This window comes from Monodon monoceros, unplaced genomic scaffold (assembly GCF_005190385.1).
Source record: "Monodon monoceros isolate NGI ecotype Baffin Bay Population unplaced genomic scaffold, NGI_Narwhal_1 Super_Scaffold_18, whole genome shotgun sequence".
Taxonomy (NCBI): Eukaryota; Metazoa; Chordata; class Mammalia; order Artiodactyla; family Monodontidae; genus Monodon; species Monodon monoceros.
Genome location: NW_021703774.1, coordinates 57,860,313 through 57,887,575, shown reverse-complemented (window position 1 = coordinate 57,887,575; position 27,263 = coordinate 57,860,313). Strand labels below are relative to the sequence as shown.

The window sequence follows — 27,263 nt, the reverse complement described above, 5'->3', positions numbered from 1 at the left end:
TGCATTTTTTTTAAATGATAACAGAAACTAATAATAGATATCTGTCCCTTTTATGTGTCTGTTCCAGCTAGACATGTTAAAATAATTTAGAAGTAAAGGAATGTACAGTTTATTTGTTGTTCAATTTTTTGCATGGTCTAAGAGGTGGTATAACACATTACAATGCTATGACGGAAGAAATTTATTTTGCTCTAGTTTAAAAGAAATAAGATAAATTCACTATCAACATTACCAAAAGATAAATAGCATTTCCATAATTTAGAGTATGACCAAAGCACACAGGCCATAAGAAATGATATCCAAAATTTTGAGGACAGTAGCTTCCAAATGAAGTATTTAATAGATACCTTCAGCTGTAATGATCAGTAAAACGAAAAGATTTGGCTTCTGACATATTATATAGGTGGTACTGTAACTGTTTAGAACGCTTTGCTTCCAGTCGGAGCTGTCTAGTTCTTTCTTTGACAGCTTGCTGCTCTGCTAGTTTTTCTATCCGTTTCCTTCTTAGCCATCTGTAGAAAAAGACATGAACAGACCTGTTGAGTACCAACCTGAATATATTCTTCACGCTATAAAGTTATTACTACAGACAAAGGAAATTCGATTTCTTTAGATTAAAAAGCTCTGTTCGTAACACAAATTAGTATGAACTGAAAAATTTCAGGCTTATACCAAAGGCTCATTAAAGGAAGCATAGTCACATTTAGAATCAAATGTTTGAAATTAAGTTTGTCTAATAAGGAAACTGCCAACTAAAAAAACTTTTTTAAGTAATAAACACTATTTTACGTGACATAGGTCCTATCTTTTAAAATATTATTTTCTAAGCAAATAAGTATTTGATAGATGCCAAATAACTTATTTTTTGCAACTAACTGTATTCTACAACATTACTTAAGCAGCATGCAGAATACCAGCATGCATAAATGTCTCCTTGCTCTTCTTGGTGGAGAAATTATAGAGCTCTTGCTTTTCAGTGCATAAAATAGTTCTCCCTTAAAATGGAAAAATAAGCCTAAGAAACATCAAAAAGGGTGAAGGAAGCGTCCACATTCTAACAAATTTAAGTCTATAAAACTTGCTTAGGTAAAATAACATTAAAAATAACTGTATACTCACATCTCTGGTATGGAAGTGCATACGTGGTGTGTGTGTATATATATAATTTTTTCAGAAATAAATCCAGACAAATAACTGCATTAGTATAAAAGAGACTTAAGAAACCTCATAATCTAATGTTGTGTGGTTTTGAAATTGGATATCAGTTTGAGCAAATTAACTGTAGTCATTTAGGGGTCGATTGGGAAAAAAAATGGTTATAGGTTGGATATTAGATGAGATCATTAACAAAAATAAGCAGATTGCAGAACAGTATATACAGTATGATCTCAATTTATATTTTAAAACTGTAAATATATGTACAGAGAAATATCTAGAAGTTATGCAGTACAGTGCTAACAATAGTGATTCCTGGGTGATGAAAATGTGAGTTTATTCCCCTCCATTTCCACAATGCACATTCACTGCATCTATTATAATAAAAGGATATGTATATTTTTTAAAGAAGGAAAGGAAAGAAAGAGGCAAAGAAACTAAAAAAGAGAAAGATAGCTAAAAAGATAGAAAAGAAAGAAAGAAGTGAGCTTCAAACAACTGGACACAATATTCACTCCCTCTCCCAAGGTATGCTGGCAAAATTTTGAAGCCAGGTCTGTTTCCTCAGAATAAACCGGGTAATATAGACTCTTACCCAGGCAACTGAAGGGAGACCAGGTTTGCCTTAAATTACCAAAATATGTGTCCAAATCTCCTTTTCATTTGGTCTGTACAGATCTTCCTCCTCAGCCTGACTGCTTTTCTTTACAGAAAAATATTTATTGGTAAATGCAACTCTTTATTAAGTTTTCCTGAGCACTGTGTAGGAGAAGCTGTAACCAATCTTTGGCCTATTTCTCTAAGAAATGAACAAATCAATCAACCAATCAATGGTAAGCTATCAAAGGTTATCACACTGGTGCCATAAGAAACAATTTTAGTATTGAAAACTACCTTGAAAAAATGGTATAGGTATTACGCAAAGTATGGAGTTAAAGAATTTTCTCACATATTGTTAAAACTGTGGCTTTAAAATTGAATAGGTATGTAATGAGATCAATTTTTTTAAGTTTTATTGACTATATAACTTTCTAAAATGACCATGAGGAAGGGGGAAAAATGCCCTGTCTTTGACTTACTGTTTAAAGGCCCTTTCACAGCCTTCTGTTCCTTTAAGGAAGAATAAGCATTCCTCTTGCTTTCGCAGTTCTTCTGTCTTTCTTTCTTTCAACTGTTCTTCGTGCTTTTTTTTAAGCCATAATCGAAAAGCTTGCTGTGGATCTCTGTTTTCCTGCTGCTTACAAAAACAAGCTTTGCTTAATTTAAAGAAACCAAAACTACTTTTTGAGCCCCTGCCTATAAGACCCTATAGGAACACATGTCCTACTCACCAATTTTTCATAATAATACCAATCTCATTACTTGTGCTCCTTGCATCCAAACCAAATACATGACCTTTGAACCAGCGACACTGATTACCCTTTTGTCAGAAAATTCAACATTGAACTCACTGCCCTCTGGCTTCTTTCAAAAGTCTTACTGAGGTAATCAATAAATGAAGGGCTAGATGCAGTGATTTGCAAACTTTTCAAAGTTGAGCCCTTTGACAAATAAAATAATTTTGCACAATGGCACATACACATAAAACATGGCTGAAGAAATGTTGGGGATGGGCAGTATGAGTGAGTTGAGGTCTTGGTATCAATTCCTGAAGGAAGCTCCATGGAAGCTCCACTGGAATTGAAAACCAATGACCCAACATTTGTGTTATTCAAACTTTCTTTTAAATTCTACTTTTGTTTTTAAGTTTTAAGAGCATCTAACTGCCAAGCCCATCTCCAAAACTGTAATTATTATTATGGAGTGTGGCAATGAGGATTTCCAACTATAAGAACTTTTTCATAAGGATAACAGCCATGAGGATTTTGTCATAAGAATGGGCTAGTGGGAGCAGCTTATTGTATGGCTCTTCAAACTTCATGATGGATACTATATTCAGGGATAGCTGAAAGAGCTCTTATTTGGGAGAATAAAGAGAGCAAAGGGAAAGATTTGGGGCTCTTTAGTCTTGGGAAAAGCATGACTCACATGGATGCCTGGCTAGAACACAAAAGGAAAAGATTCATTCAATTAATACTTTCACCAAATATGAACTCTGTGATAGAGAAGACCACCTCCTACACCTTGCATTTTCCTTTATCTGTAACCCATATTGCCCAGTATGCTTCAGTCTAATTTATATAATTTATACAATTTAGGATCTTTGATGTATAATGCAGAACTTTGTGAGGAGGTCCCATGGACCTACAGGACCATTGCTGAACACCTAAAGTTTGGGAATGTCTGGAGATGGCTAAAAAGTGTTCAGTCCGCAATTATAGATTAAAAGAGTTAAGAATTCAGAGATAAACCGGATTGATGGGTATCACTGTTCATCTATTTATTCAACAGCTATTTACAGAATATCTACTACACAGAGTATCTACATGCACATAGCTACCGGGATGCATCAAAGAAAAAAAAAAAAGGCCACAGCAGTGAGAGGCCCGCGTACCGCAAAAAAAAAAAAGCCTCCCTTTCTCATACATTCCATACCTGCACTATACAATAAAGAGTCACTAGTCACATGTAGCTACTTAAATTAAATAAAATTAGACAGTCACATTCAAATACTTAATAGTCACATTATGGCTAGTGGCTACTTTATTGGACGCTGCAGATATAGAATATTACCATCATCACAGAAAATTGTATAGGGCAGTGTTGTTCAAGATAAGGAGATGAAAATATATGATTGATTGACTGATTGATATGTCAGAGAGAGTAATAATGGGAGAGGTGAGGAGAAAGGATGGTATTTATCAATAGATTGAAAGTGAGGGAACCATTTATGGGATATCTGGAAAAAGAGTATTTCAAGCAATGGTAACAGGGCAAAGGTTCTGAGAAGGGATTATACTTGGCATGTCCAGTAAATAGCAAAAATCCACTGCAAGAAGAAAACTGGAAAATTTACAAATATGTGGAGATTAACAGGCTCCTGAGCAAACAATGGGTCAAAGGAAAAAAACAGATGGGAAGTCAAAATATAGCCTGACACAAATGAAAAGGGAAATACAACATACCAACACGTATGGGATGCAACAAAGACAGTTCTAAGAAGGTGAGATCAATAAACCAACCTAACTTTACACCTGAGGTGTAATTAGAAAAAGAGATATACACTAAGCCAAAAGTTAGTAGAAGGAAGAAAATAACAAAGATCAGAGTGTAAATAAATACAACAGAAACTAAAATGACAATAGAAAAGATCAAAGAAACTAAAAGCTGATTTCTTAAAAAGATAAACATTTAGCTAGACTTACCAAAAGAGAGAGGGCTCAAATTAATAAAATTATAAATGAAAAAGGAGACATTACAACTAATAGTACAGAAATACAAAGGATCATAAAAGACGATTATGAACAACTATAAACCAACAAACTGTAAAACCCAGAAGAAATGAATAAATTCCTAGAAACATACAACCTACCGAGACTGAATCAGGAAGAAATAGAAAATGTGAATAGACTGATTACTAGTAATGAAATTGAATAAGTAATCAAAAATCTCCCAAAAACAAAAGTCCAAGACCAGATGGCTTCTAGAAAATCAACAGAAGAATTAATACCAATCCTTCTCAAACTCTTCCAATAAACAGAAGAGGAGAAAACACTTCCAACCCATTTTATGAGGCCAGTATAATGTGATACCAAAGCCAGAGAAGGATACTACATGAAAACAAAATTAGAGGCCAATATCCTTGATGAACAGTGATGTAAAAATACTCAGTGAAATATTAGAAAAGCTAATTCAGCAGTATATTAGAAAGGATCATACAGCATGATCAGGTGGGACTTTCCAGAGATGTAAGGATGGTTCAAACCTACAAATCAATCAGTGTTATACACATTAACAAAACGAAAGATAAAAATCATATGATTATCTGGATAGATGCAAAAAAGCATTTGACAAAATATCTTTTCATGATAAAAACTCTCAAGAAATTGGGTATAAAGAGAATATACCTCAACGTAATAAAGGCTGTATATCACAAGTCCACAGCTAACATCATACACAATAGTGAAAAGCTGAAAGCTTTTCTTCTAATATCAGGAGCAAGACAAGGATGCCCATTCTCACCACTTTTATTCAACACAGTATTGGAAGTCCTATCTGGAGCAATCAGACAAGAAAAAGAAATAAAAGGCATTCAAATTAGAAAGGAAGAAGTAAAACTGCTCTATTTGCAGATTACATGATATTATTATATTATTCTATATTATATAGAAACCCCAAAGACTTCACCACCCTAAAAATGTTAGAACTAATAAACCAATTCAGTAAAGTTGCAGGATATAAAATCAATATAAAAAAATCAGTTGTGTTTCTATACACTAACAACAATCTATCTGAAAGAAAATTAATTAAATAAGCCCTTTTAAAATACCATCACAGGGCTTCCCTGGTGGCGCAGTGGTTGAGAGTCCGCCTGCCGACGCAGGGGACACGGGTTCGTGCCCTGGTCCGGGAAGATCCCACATGCCGCGGAGCGGCTGGGCCCGTGAGCCATGGCCGCTGAGCCTGCGCGTCCGGAGCCTGTGCTCCGCAACGGGAGAGGCCACAGCAGTGAGAGGACTGCGTACCGCAAAATAAATAAATAAATAAATAAAATAGCATCACAAAGAATGAAATATGTACTTAGAAATAAATTTAACTAAGGAGGTGAAAGATCTATATGCTGAAAACAAAAGACACTGATGAAAGAAACTGAAGAAGACACAAATGAATGGAAAGATATTCCATGCTCACGGACTCGAAAAACTAATCCTGTTAAAATGTCCATGCTATTTAAAAATTGTCCATATAATCTAAAAATTCATTATAATCCCCATAAAAATTCCAATGGAATTTTTCACAAAAATAGAAAAAAAAATCCTAAAATTTGTACAAGACCAAATATCCAATGTAATCTTGAGAAAGAAGAACAAAGCTGGAAGCATCACACTTCCTGATTTTAAACTATATTATAAAGCTAAAGTAATAAAACACTATAGTACTGGCAGAATAGATACATAGATCAATGGAACAGAACAGAGAGCCCGAAATCAACGTGTGCATATATGGTAATTAATTTTCAACAAAGGAACCAAAAATAACAATGAGGGAAGGACAGTCTTTTCAACAAATGAAATTGGTAAAACTGAATTGCTACATACAAAACAATGAAACTGAACACCTTACACCATACACAAAAATCAACTCAATATGGATTAAAGACTGTGTGTAAGACCTGAAACAGTACAACTCCTAAAAAGAAATATCAAGGATAAACTCCTTAGCATTGTTCTTAGAAATGATTTTTTGGATTTGATAGCAAAACAAAGACAGCATAAGCAATAATTTTTAAATGGGACTACATCAAACTAAAAAGCTTGTGATCAGCAAAGGGAACCTTCAACAAAATGAAAAGGCAACCTATTGACTGAGATAAAATATTTTCAAACTATATGTCCAATAAGGGGTTATATCCAAAATATACAAGGAATTCATATAATTCAATAGCAAAAAAGAAAAAAGCCCAATTATAAAATAGGCGAAGGACTTAAATGGACATTTTTCCAAATAAGATATACAAATGGCCAACATGTACATGAAAACATGCTCCACATCACTCATCATCAGGAAAATGCAAACAAAAACCACCACGAGATATCATCTCATACATGTTAGGATAGCTATTATCAAAAAAGACAAGAGAAAACAAATGCTGGCAAGGATGTGGAGAAAAGGGAACCTTTGTCCATGGTTGGTGGGGATGTAATCTGGTATAACCATTATGGTAAACAGTGTGGAGGTTCCTCAATAAATTAAAAATAGAATTATTATATGATCCAGCAATCCCACTTGTGGGTATATATCCAAAGGAAAAAAAAAATTATCTAGAAGTGATATCTGCACTCCCACATTCGTTGCATCATTATTCACAATAGACAAAGTATGAAAACAACCTAAGTGTCTGTAGATGAATGCATGGATCAAGAAATGTCACACACACACATGCACACACACACATGAATATTATTCAGCCTTAAAAAAGAAGGAAATTCTATAACTTCCAATAACATGGATGAACCTGAACCTGGAGGGCATTATTATAAGTGAAATATGCCAGACAGAGACAAATGCTAAATAGCACCATTTACATGTGGAAACTTAAAAAAAGTCTAGTTCATAGAAGTGGAGAGTGGTGGTTATGAGGAATTGGGGGGTTGGGAGAAATAGGGAGAAGTTGGTAAAAGGATACAAACTTTCAGTTATAAGGTGAAAAAAGTCTGAGGATCTAATGTATAATATGGTGAGTATAGTTGATAATACTGTATTATATAAGTGAAATTTGCCAAGAGAGTAGAACTTAAATCTTTTCTCCAAAAAGGGGGGAGGTGATGTATATGTTAATCAGCTTAATGGGGGGAATCCTTTAATAATGTATATGTGTATCAAATCATGTTGCACACTTTGTCTTACAATTTTATTTATTAATTATATTTCAATACAACTAAAAAAACAAGACAGATCACACACACACAAAAAAAAAGAAATAGAAACTTAAAAGACAAAAAACAACCTAAATTCCCTGAATGAGCTTAACAGTAGACTGGACATTGCCTAAGTGATGTCAATGCCAGAAGATAGATCAATAGAAATTATGCAAGCTGAAAAAAGAAAAAATGTTTTAACAAACAGGACCTTAGTAACATCTGAGATAACAGCAAGTATTCTATCATATGTAAAACTGGATTTCCAGAATAATAAGAGAAAGATAATAGGGCAGAAAAAAATATTTGTAAAAATAGTGGCCAAAAATTTCCCAAATTTGGTATAAAACATCAACCTACAGATACAAGAAGCTCAGCAAAGCCCAAGTTAGTCAAATTCAAAGAGAGTCACACATCTACTAAACTGCTGAAATTCACATCAGAAAAGGTTTAAAGTAGCCACAGAAAAAACATTTCATACAAAGGGACAATGATAAGAATTACAACTGACTTCTAATTAGAAACAACGGATGCAAGAAAACCACTGAACACCATCTGTAAAGTGCTGAAAGGAAAAAAAAAAAACTGTCAACCCAAATTTCCATATCAAATTTTTAAAAAATTCAAAAACAGCCTATTTCTGATAAAGATTTATGATATACATATCATAATCCCTAAAACAATGATTTCAAAAATAATTCAGAAGTTTAACTAAAAGCCAATAAGAAAATAAAATGGAATATTTTTTAAATACTTGATTAATCTCTGTAAGAAGGCAGAAAAAAGATGAATAATGGAGTTAAAAACAAATGGAACAAATAGAAAACAAATATCAAGATGGTAAACTTAAAACCTACCCTTATCAATAATTATAAATATAAATGAACTCCTGTTAAAAGTAACAAATTTCTAGATTAAAATATCCAAATATATGCTGTTTGCACAAGTAACTCTTCAAATATAAAGACAGATAAATTGAAATTAAAATATGAAATAAGCTATAACATGCAAATGTTAAAGAAGGTTACTGTGACTTCATTAACATCAGACAAAGTAGATTTCAAGATAAGAGGGACTCATAATGTGAAAATGTCATTCAATCAGGAAGACATAAATTCGTAAATGCATACACATGAAACTTTTAAAAATATGAAGCAAAACCCAATGGAACTAGAAGGGAAACAGACCAGTACACAATGATAGTTTAACATAACTTTCTCAGTACTTCATAGAACAAAGAGGGGGAAAACAGTAAGGATATAGAAGATTTAAACAACATTATCGACCAACTTCAGCCCATTGACATTAATACAACACAACGTCCAAATGTAGAATACAAAATGTATGCAAGTGTCCACGGAGAGTTCACCTAGATAGAGTGATGACATGCATACGTATGCTTGCATATGTGTGTATATACATACAGTGCACACGTATCATTTATATATAACACTGACCAAGAGAAGCAAAGCTCATTACAAGATGGAAAGACATTTTTAGCGATTTTTCCTTAAATGGCAATAAAAATTCCATCACCTAAAAGCATTTTTAATTCAATGTAAAATAGGTCATTCTACAATCTATATATTGTAAAGATATTTTCTGGAAACTATGACTCACATTATACAAAATATCCCACAGAAGTGACCAGCAAAATACACTTACTATCACAATGCATTAATAAGCCAAATTAATCAACTGCCAAAGTATACTATAGCTCGGCTTCAGTAGAGACAAAGTTCACAGAAGTTCTTCAGAATATTATTTGTTTATGATATAATTTCTAGCTAAAGTTAATTTTTGAGACAGACTTAAAATATAGCAAAAAATTAAAATTCCAAAGGGAAATATATAACCATGATATCTTCTAACCAAAAAAATTTAAATTATGTTCAACGTGGCTCATGTTTTTAGAGAATACAATTCAAAGTTTTATTATCTCTAAATAGAACACAATAGAAAATTAAGGTATACATTTATTTTTACAAATGCCCAATAAAAATATAACATTAGGCTGAATGCCATGAGGCCTGAAGGTCCGTCATCCCCTGGGAAATTATCAGCAGTGCTGTCACAGGGGTTTTTCTTGGTCAGTGATTGAAACGTAAGCTCCTCTCAATTTCTTTACTCTTAAATACTACAGTAATGTGCTATCCTTCTAACCTACCTAATCTCGAATTCCTTCACTCCCTCCAAAATCTTTCTAGTTTCTTCTCTATAATTCCCATTCAATAATATAAAGACTTCCAAACATCCCTCATTCTCCTAAACCATTGCTAGGACCCTGGCCTTAAACCTCCTTCCTTACCCAAATCCTGATTCTCCCGTAGGACACAGCTTTTCTCTCTCAAATGGAAGCTGCATTTTTTGCCATACTTCAAGTACTTCAGAGGTCTGGTGAAGAAGTTAATATACTCTTTATTCCTTCATACTTCTTCAGAACTCCTGAAGAGTAGAGAACTTCTTCTTCTCTACTCTTAAGTAAAGCCATGCTCCTTTGATATTTATATTATTTGACTATATTACTCTAACAATCTCTGGTCACAACCGGCTCAATGTACCTCTCCATCCTAATCCCAAGTTAACACTTATAACCAAATGAATGAGCCATTCGACATCCAGCCTCACAGATTTTTCATTTTCTACGCCTTTCTTCACTGCACTTGCCACCCACTCCAATAGCCACATCCACATCCACATCTTTGAAATCACTAATCTTCTCATTCATATTTCCAGTCCCAACCTCTGTCCTGAATACTAGACACATTTCTTCAGTCAGTCTTCAACATCTTTACCTGAAAGTTTTGTAGGTACTTCAAACTCAACAATTGAAATGATAATTTCCCCCAATCAGTATCTTTTCTACTGCTCCAGTGAGTGGCACCATCATCCACCAAGTTGCTCAGAAGAGAAACCTGGTGTATTCCCTTTACACCTCATTCTTCCTCACTCACATATCTAGTTAATTATGGAGTTCCTTCAATTAATACTCTAAAACAAATATCACATTTCACATCTCTTTCTTTCTCTCTCTGCTGTTATAATTCTAGCCCAAGTCACCATCATTTCTCACCTAGACAACTATATATGCTTTCTAACTGCTCTCCACATATCTGTTCTTGCCCCCTCCAATCCATTCACAGCATGGCAGTCAGAGTGATCTTGTGGAACTGCAAATGTAATATATCACTCCTCTGTTTAAATAATCTCAATGGCTTCCCATAACAGGATTAAATACAAAATTATAGACCCCAACATGCCACATGATCTGATTCCTGCTCACTTTCTGGATCCTCTCAAACTCACCAAGTTAGTTCCTGTCTCAGGCATTCTCACGTGTTCTCCTGGCTTAAAACGAATTCCTCTAATCCTTGGCCTAATTTCTACTTCTACTTTACTCATCAGAAAAATCTTTCCTGATACACTTATTGCCCTCATTATGATCTCTCATAGCCCCTTTTTTTCATAGCATTCATCACTATTTATAATTATAAATTTATTTTACATTGAGACTTAAAAATTTTTTTTTCAATCCCTACTAGATGAGTGTTATAAAACATAGACTAAACCTATTTTTCTGGGACTTCCCTTGTGGTGCAGTGGTTAAGACTCCATGCTCCCAATTCAGGGGGCTTGGGTTCAACCCCTGGTCAGGGAACTAGATCCCACAGGCATGCCGCAACTAAGAGTTCTCCTGCCACAACTAATGAGCCCGTGTGCCTCAACTAAGGAGCTGGCAAGCCACAACTAAGGAGCCCACATGCCACAACTAAGGAGCTGGCAAGCTGCAACTATGGAGCCCTCGAGCTGCAACTAAGGAGCCCACCTGGCGCAAATAAGACCCAGCTCAAACAAATTAATTAATTAATTAATTAATTAAAAATAAACCTATTTTTTCCATGCTGTGCCTAGAATAGCATCTGTCATATAGTAAGCAGTTAAAAAAATATCTATCGAATACATGAAAAAATTTAAATTGGCATTTCTTTGACTCTACCAAATTTGTATCTTGCTCTCATATATTATGGACAACTATATTTATCCATACCATTTGAACTTATTATACATATCCTTTGCCCATTTTTTATTGGAAAATTCAAAAGTTTTGCTTTAATAATATAAATATTAATAGTAACACTAACAATTATGACAATTTAAAAGTCCTAATCAGCTTTTAATGGATATTACATTAAATATAAAGATAAATTTGGAGGAACCCAAATCTTTGTAATATTTAGTTCATTCATCCAGGAATATTATAGGAGAATCATATTTGTTTTCATTTAGCAAATAACTCATATATTTATAATATTTTCCCCCCATCTAGGAATATTATATTTATTTTCATTTACCAAATTCACCTTTTTGGTCCCCTGCAAAGATGCTCCATAGAGGTCTTACACATTCCTGTTCAGCTCAAAGTTTTTTATATATGCCTATATTCCTTCCCCTTTTGTATTTTTCTATGAGGTTTTTGCTGGAATACAGAAAGACTATAAATTTTTGTATATTTATAATATAAAAGACCACTTTGCTAATACTTATACCTCATTTCCTTTTCTCTTAATAAATTGGATAGAACTCCTAGAATAAAATTATTATTATAGAGGGGAGCCTTACCTATCTCTGACTTTAATGGGTATGCCTATAGTATTACCTAAGATGGTATTTATATTGTAACCCATATTTTATTAGAAATACTTAAAAATAAATTATAATAAATACTAGTAAATACCCTTTCTATATCTTTCAAGATAACCATAAATTCTCCTTTATCTACCTATTACGTACTAAATATATTAATAGATTTGTTATTATTGGTCCATAATTTCCTTCCTAAAATAAACCCTACTTGGTTATAGCATAGTATTATTTTACTATACAGTTGCAGTCAAATTTCTCAATATTTTCTCTTTTAGTTTGTGGTTTCAGGTCTACTACCTTAAAAGGTACCGTCCATCCCAAGATTTTAAAAGCTAAAAATTTCTACAAATGGCATAATAAATGTAAATAAATGTAAAAATATATCATTTTTCAGCCTAGGAAAACATATTTACAGACATAATAGACAAAGGATTAAAATCTCTAATATACAATGCAATAAGAAAAATAAAACAAAAAAGGACTATAAATAGGAAATTCACAGAATACACACATGCTCGTATACAATAATAATGTATATTATTAATTCGAAGAAAAATTAAGAAAATAAACTATGTACAATGTTAGACAGGATGTGTTAAACATTCACTCTTCCATACTGCTGGAGGGACTATAAACTGATACGGCCTTTTAGGAGGTTAATTTTGCATGTTTAACCACAGCTTTCATTCTGGACATCCAGTAAGTCATAAATTTCCAAGAAACTCTCCTACAGAATACTGATGTTCTCCTACAGAATGCACATGTTCACAACAGCACTGTTAATTAATAGAGCAGTATTAGAACCAATCTAAATATGTACAAATGAGGAATGGTTTAATAAATTAAGTTACCTCTGAAAAGTAGAGTATCATACACCTATTTGAAAAGAGAGATCTAAATGTAATGATCTAGAAATATTTCCTTGATGAATGAGTGAAAAAAAATCAAACCATATAATAAATTTTTAGCAGATAAAAATGTAAATATAAATAAGACCTGGAAGGATTTGCGGCACACTGTTAAAAGTGGTTACCACTAGGGGATGAGCCTAGAAGGGCTTAGAATTGAATTTTCAATTTTTACTTTACATACATTTTTTAAATAGTATGGATATAGATGATTTTTTTAACTTTCTCTTGGGTTTTTTGTGTATTTTGAACTTTAAAAAATTAAATAATTTGATGTCTTTGTTAGTTTTCACGTAAGATTTCTATACATCTACTCTTAAGTGAGACCAGTCTATAGGGTTTTTGTGTGCATTGTCCTCCTATTTAAATATCAAAGTTATACTATCTTAAAAAAATGAACTGGTAGCTTTCCTTTTTCTGTGCTATAAATGTTTGAATAAAATAGGAATCATTTGATTTTTACAAGCCTTCTTAGAATTTAATTATAAGTCATCTGCATGTGGCATCTTTAGCAAGGGTAGCTCTTGGACCACTTTTTCTACTTCTTCCATAGGTTTTTAGTCTGATAGCCTCCCTTCTACAAATAAATTCAGCTTTCATATCTGTATGAACTTGTTTTTCACAGAGTTTTACTTACTCTACTGCTCATGTCTTCAATTTGCTTTGCTCGCTGAATTCTCCTCATTTCTAGGAATTGCTCTCTCTTCTTTTGCAACCATGCTTTAAACACCATGTCATTCTCTTTTTTCTTTTCTTTCTCTTCTTCTATTTTCCTTTGTTCTTCCTGGTGGAAGGAATATCCAAACACATTAATGAAAAATTAATAAAATTATATATGTGTTATCAAAGTAGAGAGATACATTTTGAGGTCTGAAATTAGGATTCCCTGCCCCTAAAAATTTCCATCTGTAAATTGGGCCTCCCTAAAAAACAGGACCTCTAATTTGCTTAGGGAAAAAAATGAAGACTTTTCAGATAAATTAAATTGTCAAGATAAAGTCTACAATTACATAGATCTACATTATACAACATGCTGTTCAAGAATTCCTTGGATCTCTCCTTCACTTCCTAGTTTACTCTTGGTATTTAACTCCCCAAATTGCAGCTGTGCAAAAGAGAAAAAAAACACCACACTTTAGAAGCACTACATGGGGTCTATAGAAGCACTATACATGTCTTAAAATTTTTTACATTTTTGTTAAATTTGATAATTGTGATACATGGCATTGTGGTTACAAAACAGAATGCTATAATCATTTTCTTTCTCACATGTACAATCACTTCTGAAGTGCACAAGTAGCAATAAGGGCTGTCTAGGACTTGCTTTAAAAATACCTCAGCCAGGGAATTCCCTGGTGGCACAGTGCTTAAGAACCCGCCTGCCAATGCAGGGGATGCGGGTTCGATCCCTGGTCCGGGAAGATCCCACACGCTGTGGAGCAACTAAGCCCGTGCGCCACAACTACTGAGCCTGCACTCTTGAGCCCGCGAGCCACAACTACTGAGCCCACGCGCTGCAACTACTGAAGCCCGTGTGCCTAGAGCCCATGCTCCGCAACAAGAGAAGCCTCCGCAATGAGAAGCCCACGCACCGCAACGAAGAGTAGCCCCGGCTTGCCGCAACTAGAGAAAGCCCGTGCACAGCAACGAAGACCCAATACAGCCATAAATAAATAAATAAATAATTTTTAAAAAATACCTCAGCCAAAAAAGGAAGCGATGAAACAAATATGCCAAAGTCTCAATGACTTTTGAATCTGGGTAATGGAGACACAGGGGTTAATTGTACCTTTGTATATGTTTGAGATTTTTTTAATATAATGTTTAAAAATATTTTCAACTACTGTATAATCATAAAGTAACATTTCTTCTATCAGAAAAATAAGTAATTAGTTAACTATGAGAACAAAATGCACTTTATAACTGCATTATTCAACTAATGTTATAAAAGAGAGTCACTTAAACTAGAAGTGAGAGTACCTCACTGGTTTAAGTATAAACCAATTATGAAGAGTTATAAAATAGTTACTGGGAACAAAGCAGCATGTCACAGTGGAAAGAGCTCCAAGCTAGAAGTTAGGAGATCTGATTAACAATCATACTGCTATCATAATCTGTCAATTTGGGCAAACCACTTAACTCAGTATTCTCATCTATAAGATGAAGTTGTATTAACAAGCTCTTAAGTCTCTTCCAATACCAAAATTTTAGCATGGAAATAAACTGAGTTATAGAATACATGTTTAAACTGTTTTTAAATAATGGAATTCAGAGTTCTTTCCTTACATTTTGACAATATAGCAAGCTCTTCTAATTCTTTTTGATTGAACAACATATAGGAAGGAAAGGAAAAGTTCTATCCAATTAACAGTACAAAATGTCTTTTAAAATACCAGTATACTATTTTCTAAGCCCTAAAGGAGCTTACATTATATAATATGTGAATTTATTAAATATTAAATTTTATATTTAAGTTCATTTTTACCAAAAGGATTTTGGATGCCTTGCATGAATATAGACAGTATTGTAAGACAATTATTTTTCCAGATGGAACATCTGGATTATACAGAAGATATCAGCCAAAGCACAGATACTACAGTTGCCAAAGAGAACAGTGAAATGATGCACTTAATGTAGAGAGATGGAGTATAGCTGCCCAACCCAGCAAATATTTTGCTGGGCATAAAAAAGGAAAGCCTTTCCCTGAAACCAACTAAAAATATTTTAAAGTCTTAGCACTTAAAGACAATGCCTTCAGCAAGTACATAAGCAAAGGGAAATTTAGTTATGAGGATCCTGACATGAGAAAAGTATATCCCAAAACAGAGTGTTTGACACCTAAAAAAGAGGATCAAAAGAAAAACAGAACTATCCATCAGTCATACCAGTTAAAGATTACCATTAATTCATTAGTGAAAAGACACTGAAATTATATAAAAAACTCCTGAATAACTTTTACAGAAGTATATACACAAATACACATATAGATGCATGTGTGTGTACAGCAAACATATAGTTCAGTTATTCTCAACAAATTCTTTTGTGTTATCATGAAGTTCTGAGTTAACAGATCCTTTTAAGTACCTATTATATACCTGAACCAAGTAAGCTGAGTCTGACTGTTAGAGTTCAGTACCCAAGTAAGCAAAATTTTATTAAGTATTCACCCTTTCAGATTCCTACCTGAGTGTGCTATAGGTTACACGTTCTTACTAACTTCATTTTTTTATCTTTTTCTGCTAATGTGAGTTTGATTTAAATGCCAGAAATTTCCATGGTAATTTCCTACATAAGTAGAAAATATACTGTTTCTCAACAAATGACAAGAAAACTGGGATTTTGACTTTGCTACAGACAAGCTGAGGGACTTCAATAAAGTTATTTAAACTATCTCGACTATAGTTTTCTCACCTGTAAAATAATCTTTAAGGTTTCTTCTAATTGTAAGGTTCTATTAACTGTGATTCTGTTGCAGTTTGGTATTTACAGTTAGACATTTTATATGGTTCAGCTTCATGCTATCAGGTATCCAGTAAAACAGAGAACCAGGGCGCTGATTTAGGTAATTTAGAGAAAATCCCCCAGTTTTAGTACCTAGAATTTTCAATTATACTTTTATTTAAGAGCAAGAAAAAAAATCCCAAAATAATAATTTTGGATTCTGTATGGCATTTTGGAGACATTGCATTTAGGTTATGAGGTTCTATTCTTAATCTAAAACTAAAACCCCTGAAATCAAGGAACTGTAGTGTTGACGAAAATAATCTGTAATAGGAATAGAAAAGAGTTTTATTCCAGCCAAACTAAGGACTATAGCCCAGGAGACATAAATTCAAGAAGCACTTGAATTGTGTTCCACTGGACTACAAAATGGGGGAGGCATATATATAAGCAAAAACTGCAAAGTTACATAAGTTGTTTGTCCAGAACCAGGATTGAAGCTGGCAGGAAATAACGGTGCTTGTTAAGCAAGGATCGGTTGGTATCTGAAATGGTTGGTATCTGAAATGGTATCTCAAGGGGAGACCTTGAGAGCATAAGGTTGCAGCTGGCAGATACTATTTTGGAAAGTCTTCTGATATACTTGAGTTTGATACAGTTCAGAAAATTCAAGTTCTCGGCGATACAGGAACACATCTGAAACCACATCCACAACGGCCACCCAGTGCCATTTTGGATGCTTGGACCATAGTTTTATATCTTTTCAGAACAAAGAACAAACATCAAGCATGAGAGGGGTACAGCCCTTCAAGGTTTCAAAAGAGACAGATTAACATGTACACAGTAAGTCAGTATGACCTTGGTGTCTGGGTAGGGAACCTCATCTTCAAAGGAGTATTAGCATTGGTGTCATGGGAAGTGGGGGAGCATTTATCCTATCTTCAAAGTGGACATTCTAAGCAATCTGGTAAATACATTCTTTGTTTTCTTTAATGATGAAAGGAGATGTACAATGTATGCTTTACAGGCCATAAGACAGGCTGTTCTAGTTAGCATAAGGTTCAAGACAAATCATGTATAAGCCAGAATGACTTCCCCATACCTCAATATGTGAAAATTTCTTCCATCAGTAGGCCTGGAAGATATATGAAATACACACACACACACACACACACTCCAGAGAACATAATCCAGTCTCACCTGTTGCCTCCTAAACTCCAACAAATTTGTGCCTTCATTTTTTCATCTGACATCTGATTTTCACCTACCTCATAACAAGATTGCTTTCAGCAGTCACTTAACTTCTCTGAGCCTCACCTTTAAAATGAAAGGATCAGATGAGGTCATCACTGAGGTCTCCTCTAGCTCTAACACGGGTCATTCATTACTATGCTTTTGTGATGCTTACCAGAAAGGACCAAGGTAATCATGGTGCTTGTTCCATAAATACAGATGCTTAACACTTAACCACTTAATCTAACAAAAGAAAAACAAAACAAGCAAGTAGATATATCAAATAATTTGAAGAACCATTTCAATTCCTACAGCATTTATAAAACATAAAAACATTCTACTTTCAATATAACGCCCACTTGTGCTCTCACCTCTCTCTTTAGCTTTTCTCTCTTTTGTTCTAGTCGTTTTTGCAGTTCTTTCTGTTGAGGAGAGAGACAGTATGTTGAGGTCACTGGAGATACATCTGCAGACCGTGTCCTATGACTAGATTTTCCATTCCCCTTACTTCGATCTGAGTTGGCAGCAGAACCTGGATGAGTCTTGGGGTTGGGTGGTGGCTGAGGGATATAAGCCAGTTGCTCTTCTGTTGATGAGTGAGCCAGAGCATGAATTTTTGCTATTGGCTCTTCTTTCTTGACTCCACTGACAGATAAATTGGGAGATCTGGGTGACAACTGCTGAGGCTCATTTTCTGTATAATTAGCATTATTAATGGGGGGCAAAACCCCCTGACTCTCAATGTCTTGTAAATTCAGAAGTTCAAACTTTCCATCTCTCTCTACTAGTATTTTCCTATCCTTGTTTTCTTCAGAATTTCCATCAGTAGGCGACAGGAGCACATTTTCTTGTGCAAATTCATTGGAAATACATAACTGAGACAGTTTTCCAGACACATTACTTTCATTTTCAAGATAATTTTTGTAAGTATCAGTGTCTTCCAGAGGAGGAACTTCCAAATCAACTAATTTGTCCTTGAATTTAAGTTTTCTTTCCCTTTTATCATTCACAGGTTCTTGATTTTGTAGAAGCTTGTTGGCTTGTATAATTTTCTCCATAATATATCTCCTTACTTCCTCATCCTCTTCCTCCTCCAGGTCTTGCTGGCTTTCTAGTTTGGATTCCTGTAAAGAGTTTTCACTGTCTGAATCTGATATGGGATCCAAAGGTTGAATACTTGGTACAGAAATGAATTCATTTCTTATTGATGAAACCTCATCCTTGAAAGATCTGTCAGGATCAGAAAGCTGCTTGGAATGTTCTATTTCTGTTTCATTCTCTTTTAAGCCTTGGTTAATATTCTCTTCATTCCCACAAACCTTCTAGAAAAACAGAGATGAGATTCATTTTCAGTAAAAATTGAGACTCTTTTGTCCATTTATATGTAGACAATCCAAAATGGATTTTCATGCTCATGTAATTTATTTTATAAGTGGGAAAATTTACATGCTTCCTGCTCATACTTCACTCATAATTTTCTAATTCATATTTATGAGCACCCCAAGGGAAAAGCACTTCAGGAAAAATTTAACTCTAAATTTGAATTTGATGTTGCTAAGTACTAGCCTGGTTATTTTTTTTTAATTTTATGCCAATGTATAAAAATGTACCTACAAATAGTACAATATTATTTTAATATTCCTCCCTCTATAAAATTTTCCTCCCTTTACAGTTTCAGAAGAATATATTTTAAAATGTTTTCTCCTTGTAATATTTGTATTTTTCAAAAAGATATCTTTCTCCCCAGGACCATTACAAGGTCACTGCCTTTGGTCAAGTCCTAATAATTTTGAGGTTCCTATAATCTTTTCAGATTAGTATTGCTGCTATTTTCTGCAGGACCTATACCCAAATATCAGGTCAAGTTTTAGCTCTGGATCAGATTCTCTTTCCTCAGCTATCTTCAGAGGCTCCAATAATCTATGTTAAACACCATTATATAACTTGGCCTTACTTTTTTAAAAAATGTAATTCCACATGAACCGTAAACCAGCATTATCACATCACAAAACCCTGCTCCACATATGTTTCTAACTAATGGTTTCTTACCTAGCATCTCCCCTACAAACATGTATCCTCACCTACCAAACACTTTGCCCCTAAAATATATAATTTTTTCTCTTTCTGAGACAATTCTCTCCTCCTGAAAGAGTTCCATGGGAGCTACTCTTTTCTGCTCTCTTCAACCCCTTAAAATTCCCTTCCTCTTTTACTAGCTCAGTCACCATTTCTAACAGCCTTCTCTTCCTAACCTGCACAACACCGCTGGATGTCCAATAAGTAAATAAACCTGGCCCCCTAAAATGACTACCAAACAACTAAGACCAACTAAGACCTCTGCCTTGTAATTTTTCTTTTTTAGCTGTATTTGATTCTCTGGCTCATTTCTATAGTATCTGTTTCCAAATTCTCCTTTAGCTTTCACTTCTTTGTAAAACCCACTACAGTAAAATCTTCCCCCGACCCTCACCCCTGTTTCAAGCTCTGTCATCCATTTTTCCTACTAGCCTCAAAGGAAAAAGTGATTGTAATAATCCACCAGAATGAGCAAGACTCATTACAGCACTCTGTTTTGACCACTGCTGTATCCTCAGCACTTAGAACAGCCTCTGACACATGGCAGGTGATCATTACTTTTTGTTGAATGAATGAATAAAGAAGTAAAACAATGAATTATCATTATCACTTCTCTAATTCTATTACCCTGTGCTGTGGCTCTCACACTCTTCTAGTCATGAGACCTTGGTTCAGCATTATTGCTCTGGGTATCTCTACCTCTACTCATTCTGATTATTTTTTTGTTAAAGATGCATAAAACTGCCATGTAAAAGTCATCTTGGAAAAGTCTTCACTTTTGACTCTGTTGCCATTTCCAAATATCATCTATCCCATCTGTCTTCTCCATTGCATAAGAAAGCAAAAAGGAACTAAGAGACAATTGTGATGTAAAACCTGCTGCCTTCATTTCCTCATATTCTTTTCCTTAACTCTCTGAAATCTGGCTTCTGTTGTAACTACTCTGATCAATGTCCCTCTAAAGTCACCTTTTCTTATCCCCATCTTGGTCCTTTTCTTTATTACTTCCCTATTTATTGACAACAATTATATTATACATAATAATTACATGTTATCTATTGTAATACACATATACAATTAGTGTCATACATATGCATATATATATACACACATATATATTATATATGGATACACATACACACTGTATATATGTAAAGAGAGAAAGAAGGAACCTTCTGTGAACCAGGAACTGGTTCATTTTCCTGGACTTCCCTTCTACATGTCTGATAAATAGTACAGAATCATGTTTAATGGATCCACTTTTCCCTACAAATATTCCTATGGCTCAGTCTTTGACCTTTTACTTTTTTCCATATATTCATTCTCCCAAAATTCACTCGTAAGGTTTCCAATATTAGCTGAAGACCATGTTTTTGAGGATTTGCTTTATTTTTCATGTATATTAAAATAAACCCATGATTTTACCCAGGTTCATATAAAGTAGAAATTAACTGTATTTGTTTTTTACTTTTGATGCAATAAATTATTTATATTATGTAAATTATAATTTTAATTTTTTAATTATAATTTTGGCTTTATTAAGTGTTAACTTAACCACTGTTCTCTCACTAATTAGCCCTATGCCTTAGGACGTTTAAACTCTCCACGCCTCAATTTTCTCATCTCTAAGATGGGGATAATTACACTTGCTCTATGTATATCAAAGGAATTTTGTGAGGTTTAGATGAGATAATATATGTGAAACTCCTCAAGAACTACAAAACACTTTGTTAATATAATTACTATGAACTCCGTTGGCAATTTATATATACCTCTATTATGCTGGCACCACTTTTTTCTTTTTCATTAATCAACCATTCCAGGTCCTTTTCAAAGTCATCTTCATATTCTCCAATATCTTTTGAATCAGTTTCTTGATTTTCATCCATTTTCTGTTTGTTAAAGAATAATGTTATAAGATTAAAAGAGATAAGGTGTACGCCATGTCCACTTTAGGGGTAGTATGGAGTATGCTTAATTAGCTTACCTTTGTTAAAGGTAAGCTAATTAAACACAGAAACACAAATTATGGAATGTTCAGAATAAACATATCAGCATACCCTAAAAGAGAGACTTAAAAAGGCCATTTTCTAGGTGTACCACTCCTAACAACCATTCCACCTCCCCGCAATTGCTGACACCCTATTTACAAGGAGACTAAAAAGGGTGGAAAAGAAAACTATCTGAGCCTTAGAGAAGGATTTTCCACATCCCTACCAATCATTAAAACTCCTTGTCCAGGTACGAGCTGATGAATCAGCTTTTTAGTCTCACTCGTTCACATTTTCTCATATTCAAATAAAAACAATTATATTAATTCTCATCCTCAGTTTCTCAATCCTATATAATTTATATAGCATAATTATAATTTGTGATCTGAGAGTTTTTTTTAACTATGTAACAACTGACTGACAGTTATAGTAAATACTAATTTCCAGAGAAGTCAAACTGTTGTCAATTCAAAATAAAATGTATCTTTTTCATAAAAAACAAACTGTGATGCCTAGTACTATCTGGAAGGCAGTGACAAGAAATAAGAATGTCAGATGACAGTTAATAAATGTTTGTGAAAATGGTATAAAACTTTTTATGAAAATACCATTCAGCCATTTTCATGAAAAAACTAAAGTTATCTGCAAATTGAGGTCAGTTCCAAGTCCTAATTTTTTGGTCCATAACTTTTCAAATGATGGAAGCATTTTAACCTTTACCTATAACGTGCCTTTATGTGTGTGAGCATACTATATACATGTGTGAATATGTACTGCAATTCTGACAAATATTTGTGGAACACCTACGATATTCCTATAAAAATTATAAAATATGCTCTTGAGCCCTGATACAGAAGACAAACATAAACAAAATACATACATTTAAAATGTAGATAAAAAACATAAATTGAAAATGTAGATAAGTGGGGAAAAGGTATATTATAAAGGACTGTGGAAAGAAGAATAAAAAAGCAACTAACTCCATTTAAAATTGGAAATATCAAGGAAAAATGAGATGGGTTTTGAATAATGAGTATGAGAGTTCATCATTATCCCAGACAAGAGAACAGCATGAGGAAGAAGCAACGCGGAAGTGCATGGAATTTTCCAGTGTGGCCTGAACATAAATGTGCTCCTGGAGAAGGGTCTAGAAGAAGTGAGAAGGCATCAGTTTGATGTCATATTTTCTTTTCAAAAAGAAAATGGTTGAGGGAAAATTGTTTATGTGGATCTAATTGTCATGAAATAGCCAAAGGTAGAAATATACAGCAATAATCTGCATACGTTCCACTATTGACTTAAACAAAAAGAGCAATGCTCTATAAATATACCTAGAATTTTAGGTCCAGTTTCAAAATAACTGTAGAACTATGATCTTCAGGGCCCCAAACACCTGGGACCTTGTTTCTATACCTGCCTTCTCTTGCTCCTACACCAAGAATAGGTTGCCTAAAACCTTTTCTGGAAGTAGAAAGTACAGATGTCAAGCACACATTAAATCTAGGTACATTTTTTTTGTTTTGTTTTGTTTTTTTGCGGTACGCGGGCCTCTCACTGTTGTGGCCTCTCCCGCTGCAGAGCACAGGCTCCGGACACGCAGGCTCAGCGACCATGGCTCACGGGCCCAGCCGCTCCGCGGCATGTGGGATCTTCCCGGACCAGGGCACGGACCTGCGTCCCCTGCATCGGCAGGCGGACTCTCAACCACTGCGCCACCAGGGAAGCCCTAGGTACATTTTTTAAGATACAAAATGAGAGAAATTATGTTTGATTTGATAAACATAAAACATCAAACTCTGTTGTGGCCATTAGCTTCACTTTATTCTCCCCAAATGTTTGACCAGACTACCTAACCTGGTGCCAGTTTTACTAAAGCAAGATTTACATTTTTTTCCTTCTACTGTTCACCACCAAATGATAATGAAAGCATGTGGGAGACCATCTTTCCACTAGCTGTACAAGCACTAGCTAAGAGAATAGATAACGCTATGTGTGAAAAACCTTTTGATAGGTTTTAGTGCACAGTATGTTCAAAATGAGTTAAAAGGATGAGATAATTCATATAGATACATGCACCCCAATGTTCACAGCAGCACTATTTACAATAACCAAAACATGGAAGCAACCTAAATGTCTATCAACAGATGAATGGATAAAGAAGATGTGGTGTGTATATATACACAATGGAATATTATTACTCAGCCATAAAAAAGAATGAAATGATGCCATTTGCAGCAACATGGATGGACCTAGAGATTATCATACTAAGTGAAGTAAGTCAGAAGGAGGAAGACAAGTACCATATGAGATCACTTGTAAGTGGAGCCTAAAATATGACACAAATGAACTTATTTATGAAACAGAAACAAACTCACAGACATACAAAACAAACTTTTGGTTACCAAAGGGGAAAGGGGGTAGGGGAGGGATAATTTAGGAGTTTGGGATTAGCAGATACAAACTACTATATATAAAACAGATAAACAACAAGGTCTTACTGTTAAGCAACAAGGTCCTACTGTATAGCACAGGGAAATATATTCAATATCCTGTGATAAACCATAATGGAAAATAATATGAAAAAGAATATATGAATCACTTTGCTGTACACCAGAAACTAACACAACATTGTAAATCAAGTATATATCAATTAGAAAAAAAATGATGAGGACAAAAACATAAATGGGCTCCAAGGCTGAGACCTGGCTGAGGTACAGATAACATACGAAGCTCTGTACGCAGTTTGTTACAGTTTAGAGAACAAAAGACAAGCCGGAACACATTCAGAGGTTGGTAAACCAGGAGACAGAGAAATAAAAGACAAGGAGAAGGGAAGAAGGCAGATTATGAGAATAAAATGCCTTAAAGCCAGTATTCTGAGGAATACTTAAAAACCCTCAGAATGTTAGCCCACAGAAGAGAAATCTCCTAAAGGAGAGTCATGACAACTGCTTTACAATATTTAAATGGTCACCATGTAAAGGAGGGTTGGACTTGCGTTATTTCAAACAGTAAGACTAGTACCAAGGACTAGAAACTCAGGGGCAAATTTTTCCACAATGTAAGACAGAATTTACATTTTCAAACTTGCCCTGAAGTGAGCTGCGTTCCCTGTTGATCAAATGTTTATACATAGCTCGGAAGATAAACACAGCATGACTGTTTCAAAGGAGACTGAAACTTTAGACAAATGATTGAGCTAGATGACCCTTAAGGTTTTTTTTTTGTTTTTTCTTTTTATGGTTTTACAAGAGTTTTATTTACTGCTCACTGTGTATCCAAGTGACTGAGAATATCCTCCAAAATCTGTTTTTTGGTTTTTTTTAACATCTTTATTGGGGTATAATTGCTTTACAATGGTGTGTTAGTTTCTGCTTTATAACGAAGTGAATCAGTTATACATATACATATGTTCCCATATGTCTTCCCTCTTGCATCTCCCTCCCTCCCACTCTCCCTATCCCACCCCCCAGGCTGTCACAAAGCACCGAGCTAATATCCCTGTGCCATGCGGCTGCTTCCCACTAGCTATCTACCTTACTACGTTTGTTAGTGTGTACATGTCCATGACTCTCTCTCGCCCTGTCAAAGCTCACCCTTCCCCCTCCCCATATCCTCAAGTCCGTTCTCCAGTAGGTCTGCGTCTTTATTCCTGTCTTACCCCTAGGTACTTCATGACATTTTTTTTTCTTAAATTCCATATATATGTGTTAGCATACAGTATTTGTCTTTTTCTTTCTGACTTACTTCACTCTGTATGACAGACTCTAGGTCTATCCATCTCATTACAAATAGCTCAATTTCGTTTCTTTTTAAGGCTGAGTAATATTCCATTGTATATATGTGCCACATCTTCTTTATCCATTCATCCGATGATGGACACTTAGGTTGTTTCCATCTCTGGGCTATTGTAAATAGAGCTGCAATGAACATTTTGGTACATGACTCTTTTTGAATTTTGGTTTTCTCAGGGTATATGCCCAGTAGTGGGATTGCTGGGTCATATGGTAATTCTATTTGTAGTTTTTGACCCTTAAGGTTTATTTTAACTTTTACTATAAGATGCAAATTAGCAAATAACTGCCGACTTATGAAATGCAAGAGAATGTAAAAACAAATGCACAGTACCATGATAATGCTCACTCTAAAATAAATTATCGGTGTCTGAATAACTGAGTTCAAGACTTAAATTCTAAAGTCTATTTCATTTAAATGTCACCACCTTTCCTCTGCAGAGTTCTTAATATTACTTCCCCTTCCCTCTCAAGACAAAATTAGTTTTAGGCACACTGAGTGTTAATTATTCAACTCAATTATTCAACTGGATAATTATAACTATCTCTAATGTATTAGTTGGACTGTATCCTTCTAGATACTTATTTCTTTTAAGCTAAAAATAGGAAATGTACTTTCTTAAAAGACTCAAAGTAATGCCTCAATAATTTGGAAATCAGAGGTTGAGAGGAATATTTTGAAATGACCTGAAGAAAACGAATCAATGTTTCAGAGTGAGTTTATTTATCACTGCCTAAGCTGCAAAACTGGCTAAATCACGTAAACTGTTTTGTCTACTTACCTACCAATTAAAAGTAAGGGTGCCGGGGCTTCCCTGGTGGTGCAGTGGTTAAGAATCCGCCTGCCAATGCAGGGGACACGGGTTCAAGCCCTGGTCCGGGAAGATCCCACATGCCACGGAGCAGCTAAGCCCGAGCACCACAACTACTGAGCCTGTGCTCTAGAGCCCGTGAGCCACAACTACTGAGCCCATGCGCCACAACTACTGAAGCCTGCGTGCATAGAGCCCGTGCTCCGCAACAAGAGAAGCCATGACAATGAGAAGCCCACGCACCACAAGGAAGAGTAGCCCTCGCTCGCCTCAACTAGAGAAAGCCCACACGCAGCAATGAAGACCCAACGCAGCCAAAAATAAATAAATAAAATAAATAAATTTCTAAAAATTGTTTTAAAAAGTAAGGGTGCCAAGAATGATGTAGAATAGACTAAAACTCACTGTGATCCAAAACACTTATATAAATAATACTATTTTTCACAGTCACATATGCCTTAGGATAATCAGCTTTATTTTCAGATCAGGAATCTTGAAATTTATTATTTTAAGATGTTTAAGTTACATAACTAATTGTTAGAGTAAGACTTCTATGGAACTCATCAGTGCTTTCCCTTAATTTCATAAAAACATGGTTCTGACCTGTAAATAAATGGTTGCCTGAAGACTCCAGTAGATACGCTTTTTTATTCACAAAGTATCTCACCCATGTGAAAACTCAAATTTAAAA

At 34.6% G+C, this 27,263-nt stretch overlaps 1 protein-coding gene across 3 annotated transcripts; it reads right to left on the bottom strand.

The window, feature by feature from the left end:
- Positions 1 to 127: 127 nt before the first annotated feature.
- Positions 128 to 27,263, bottom strand: CCDC181 (coiled-coil domain containing 181). 3 transcript variants are annotated; one of them, XM_029230111.1, is made up of 6 exons: positions 27,176 to 27,263; positions 21,748 to 21,867; positions 18,271 to 19,221; positions 13,863 to 14,009; positions 2,235 to 2,389; positions 128 to 512 (listed from the first exon to the last, which is right to left on the bottom strand). In XM_029230111.1, exons 2-6 carry the CDS (start codon positions 21,862 to 21,864, stop codon positions 350 to 352), a joined length of 1,533 nt encoding a protein of 510 aa, XP_029085944.1. In that variant the 5' UTR covers positions 21,865 to 21,867; positions 27,176 to 27,263; the 3' UTR covers positions 128 to 349. The 3 variants fall into 3 exon arrangements, with proteins under 3 accessions (XP_029085944.1, XP_029085946.1, XP_029085945.1); XM_029230113.1 differs by having other exon boundaries at positions 2,235 to 2,386; XM_029230112.1 differs by lacking the exon at positions 27,176 to 27,263 and adding an exon at positions 26,543 to 26,707.

Excerpts from the sequence above, each read along its gene's own strand:
- CCDC181 (XM_029230111.1), bottom strand. The coding sequence starts at position 21,864 with ATGGATGAAAATCAAGAAACTGATTCAAAAGATATTGGAGAATATGAA. Across the intron at positions 19,222-21,747 it reads GTGGTGCCAGCATAATAGAG|AAGGTTTGTGGGAATGAAGA; the intron begins GTATATATAAAT and ends CTGTTTTTCTAG. Across the intron at positions 2,390-13,862 it reads TTGAAGACATGAGCAGTAGA|CAGGAAAACAGAGATCCACA; the intron begins GTAAGTAAAACT and ends TTTTGTAAGCAG.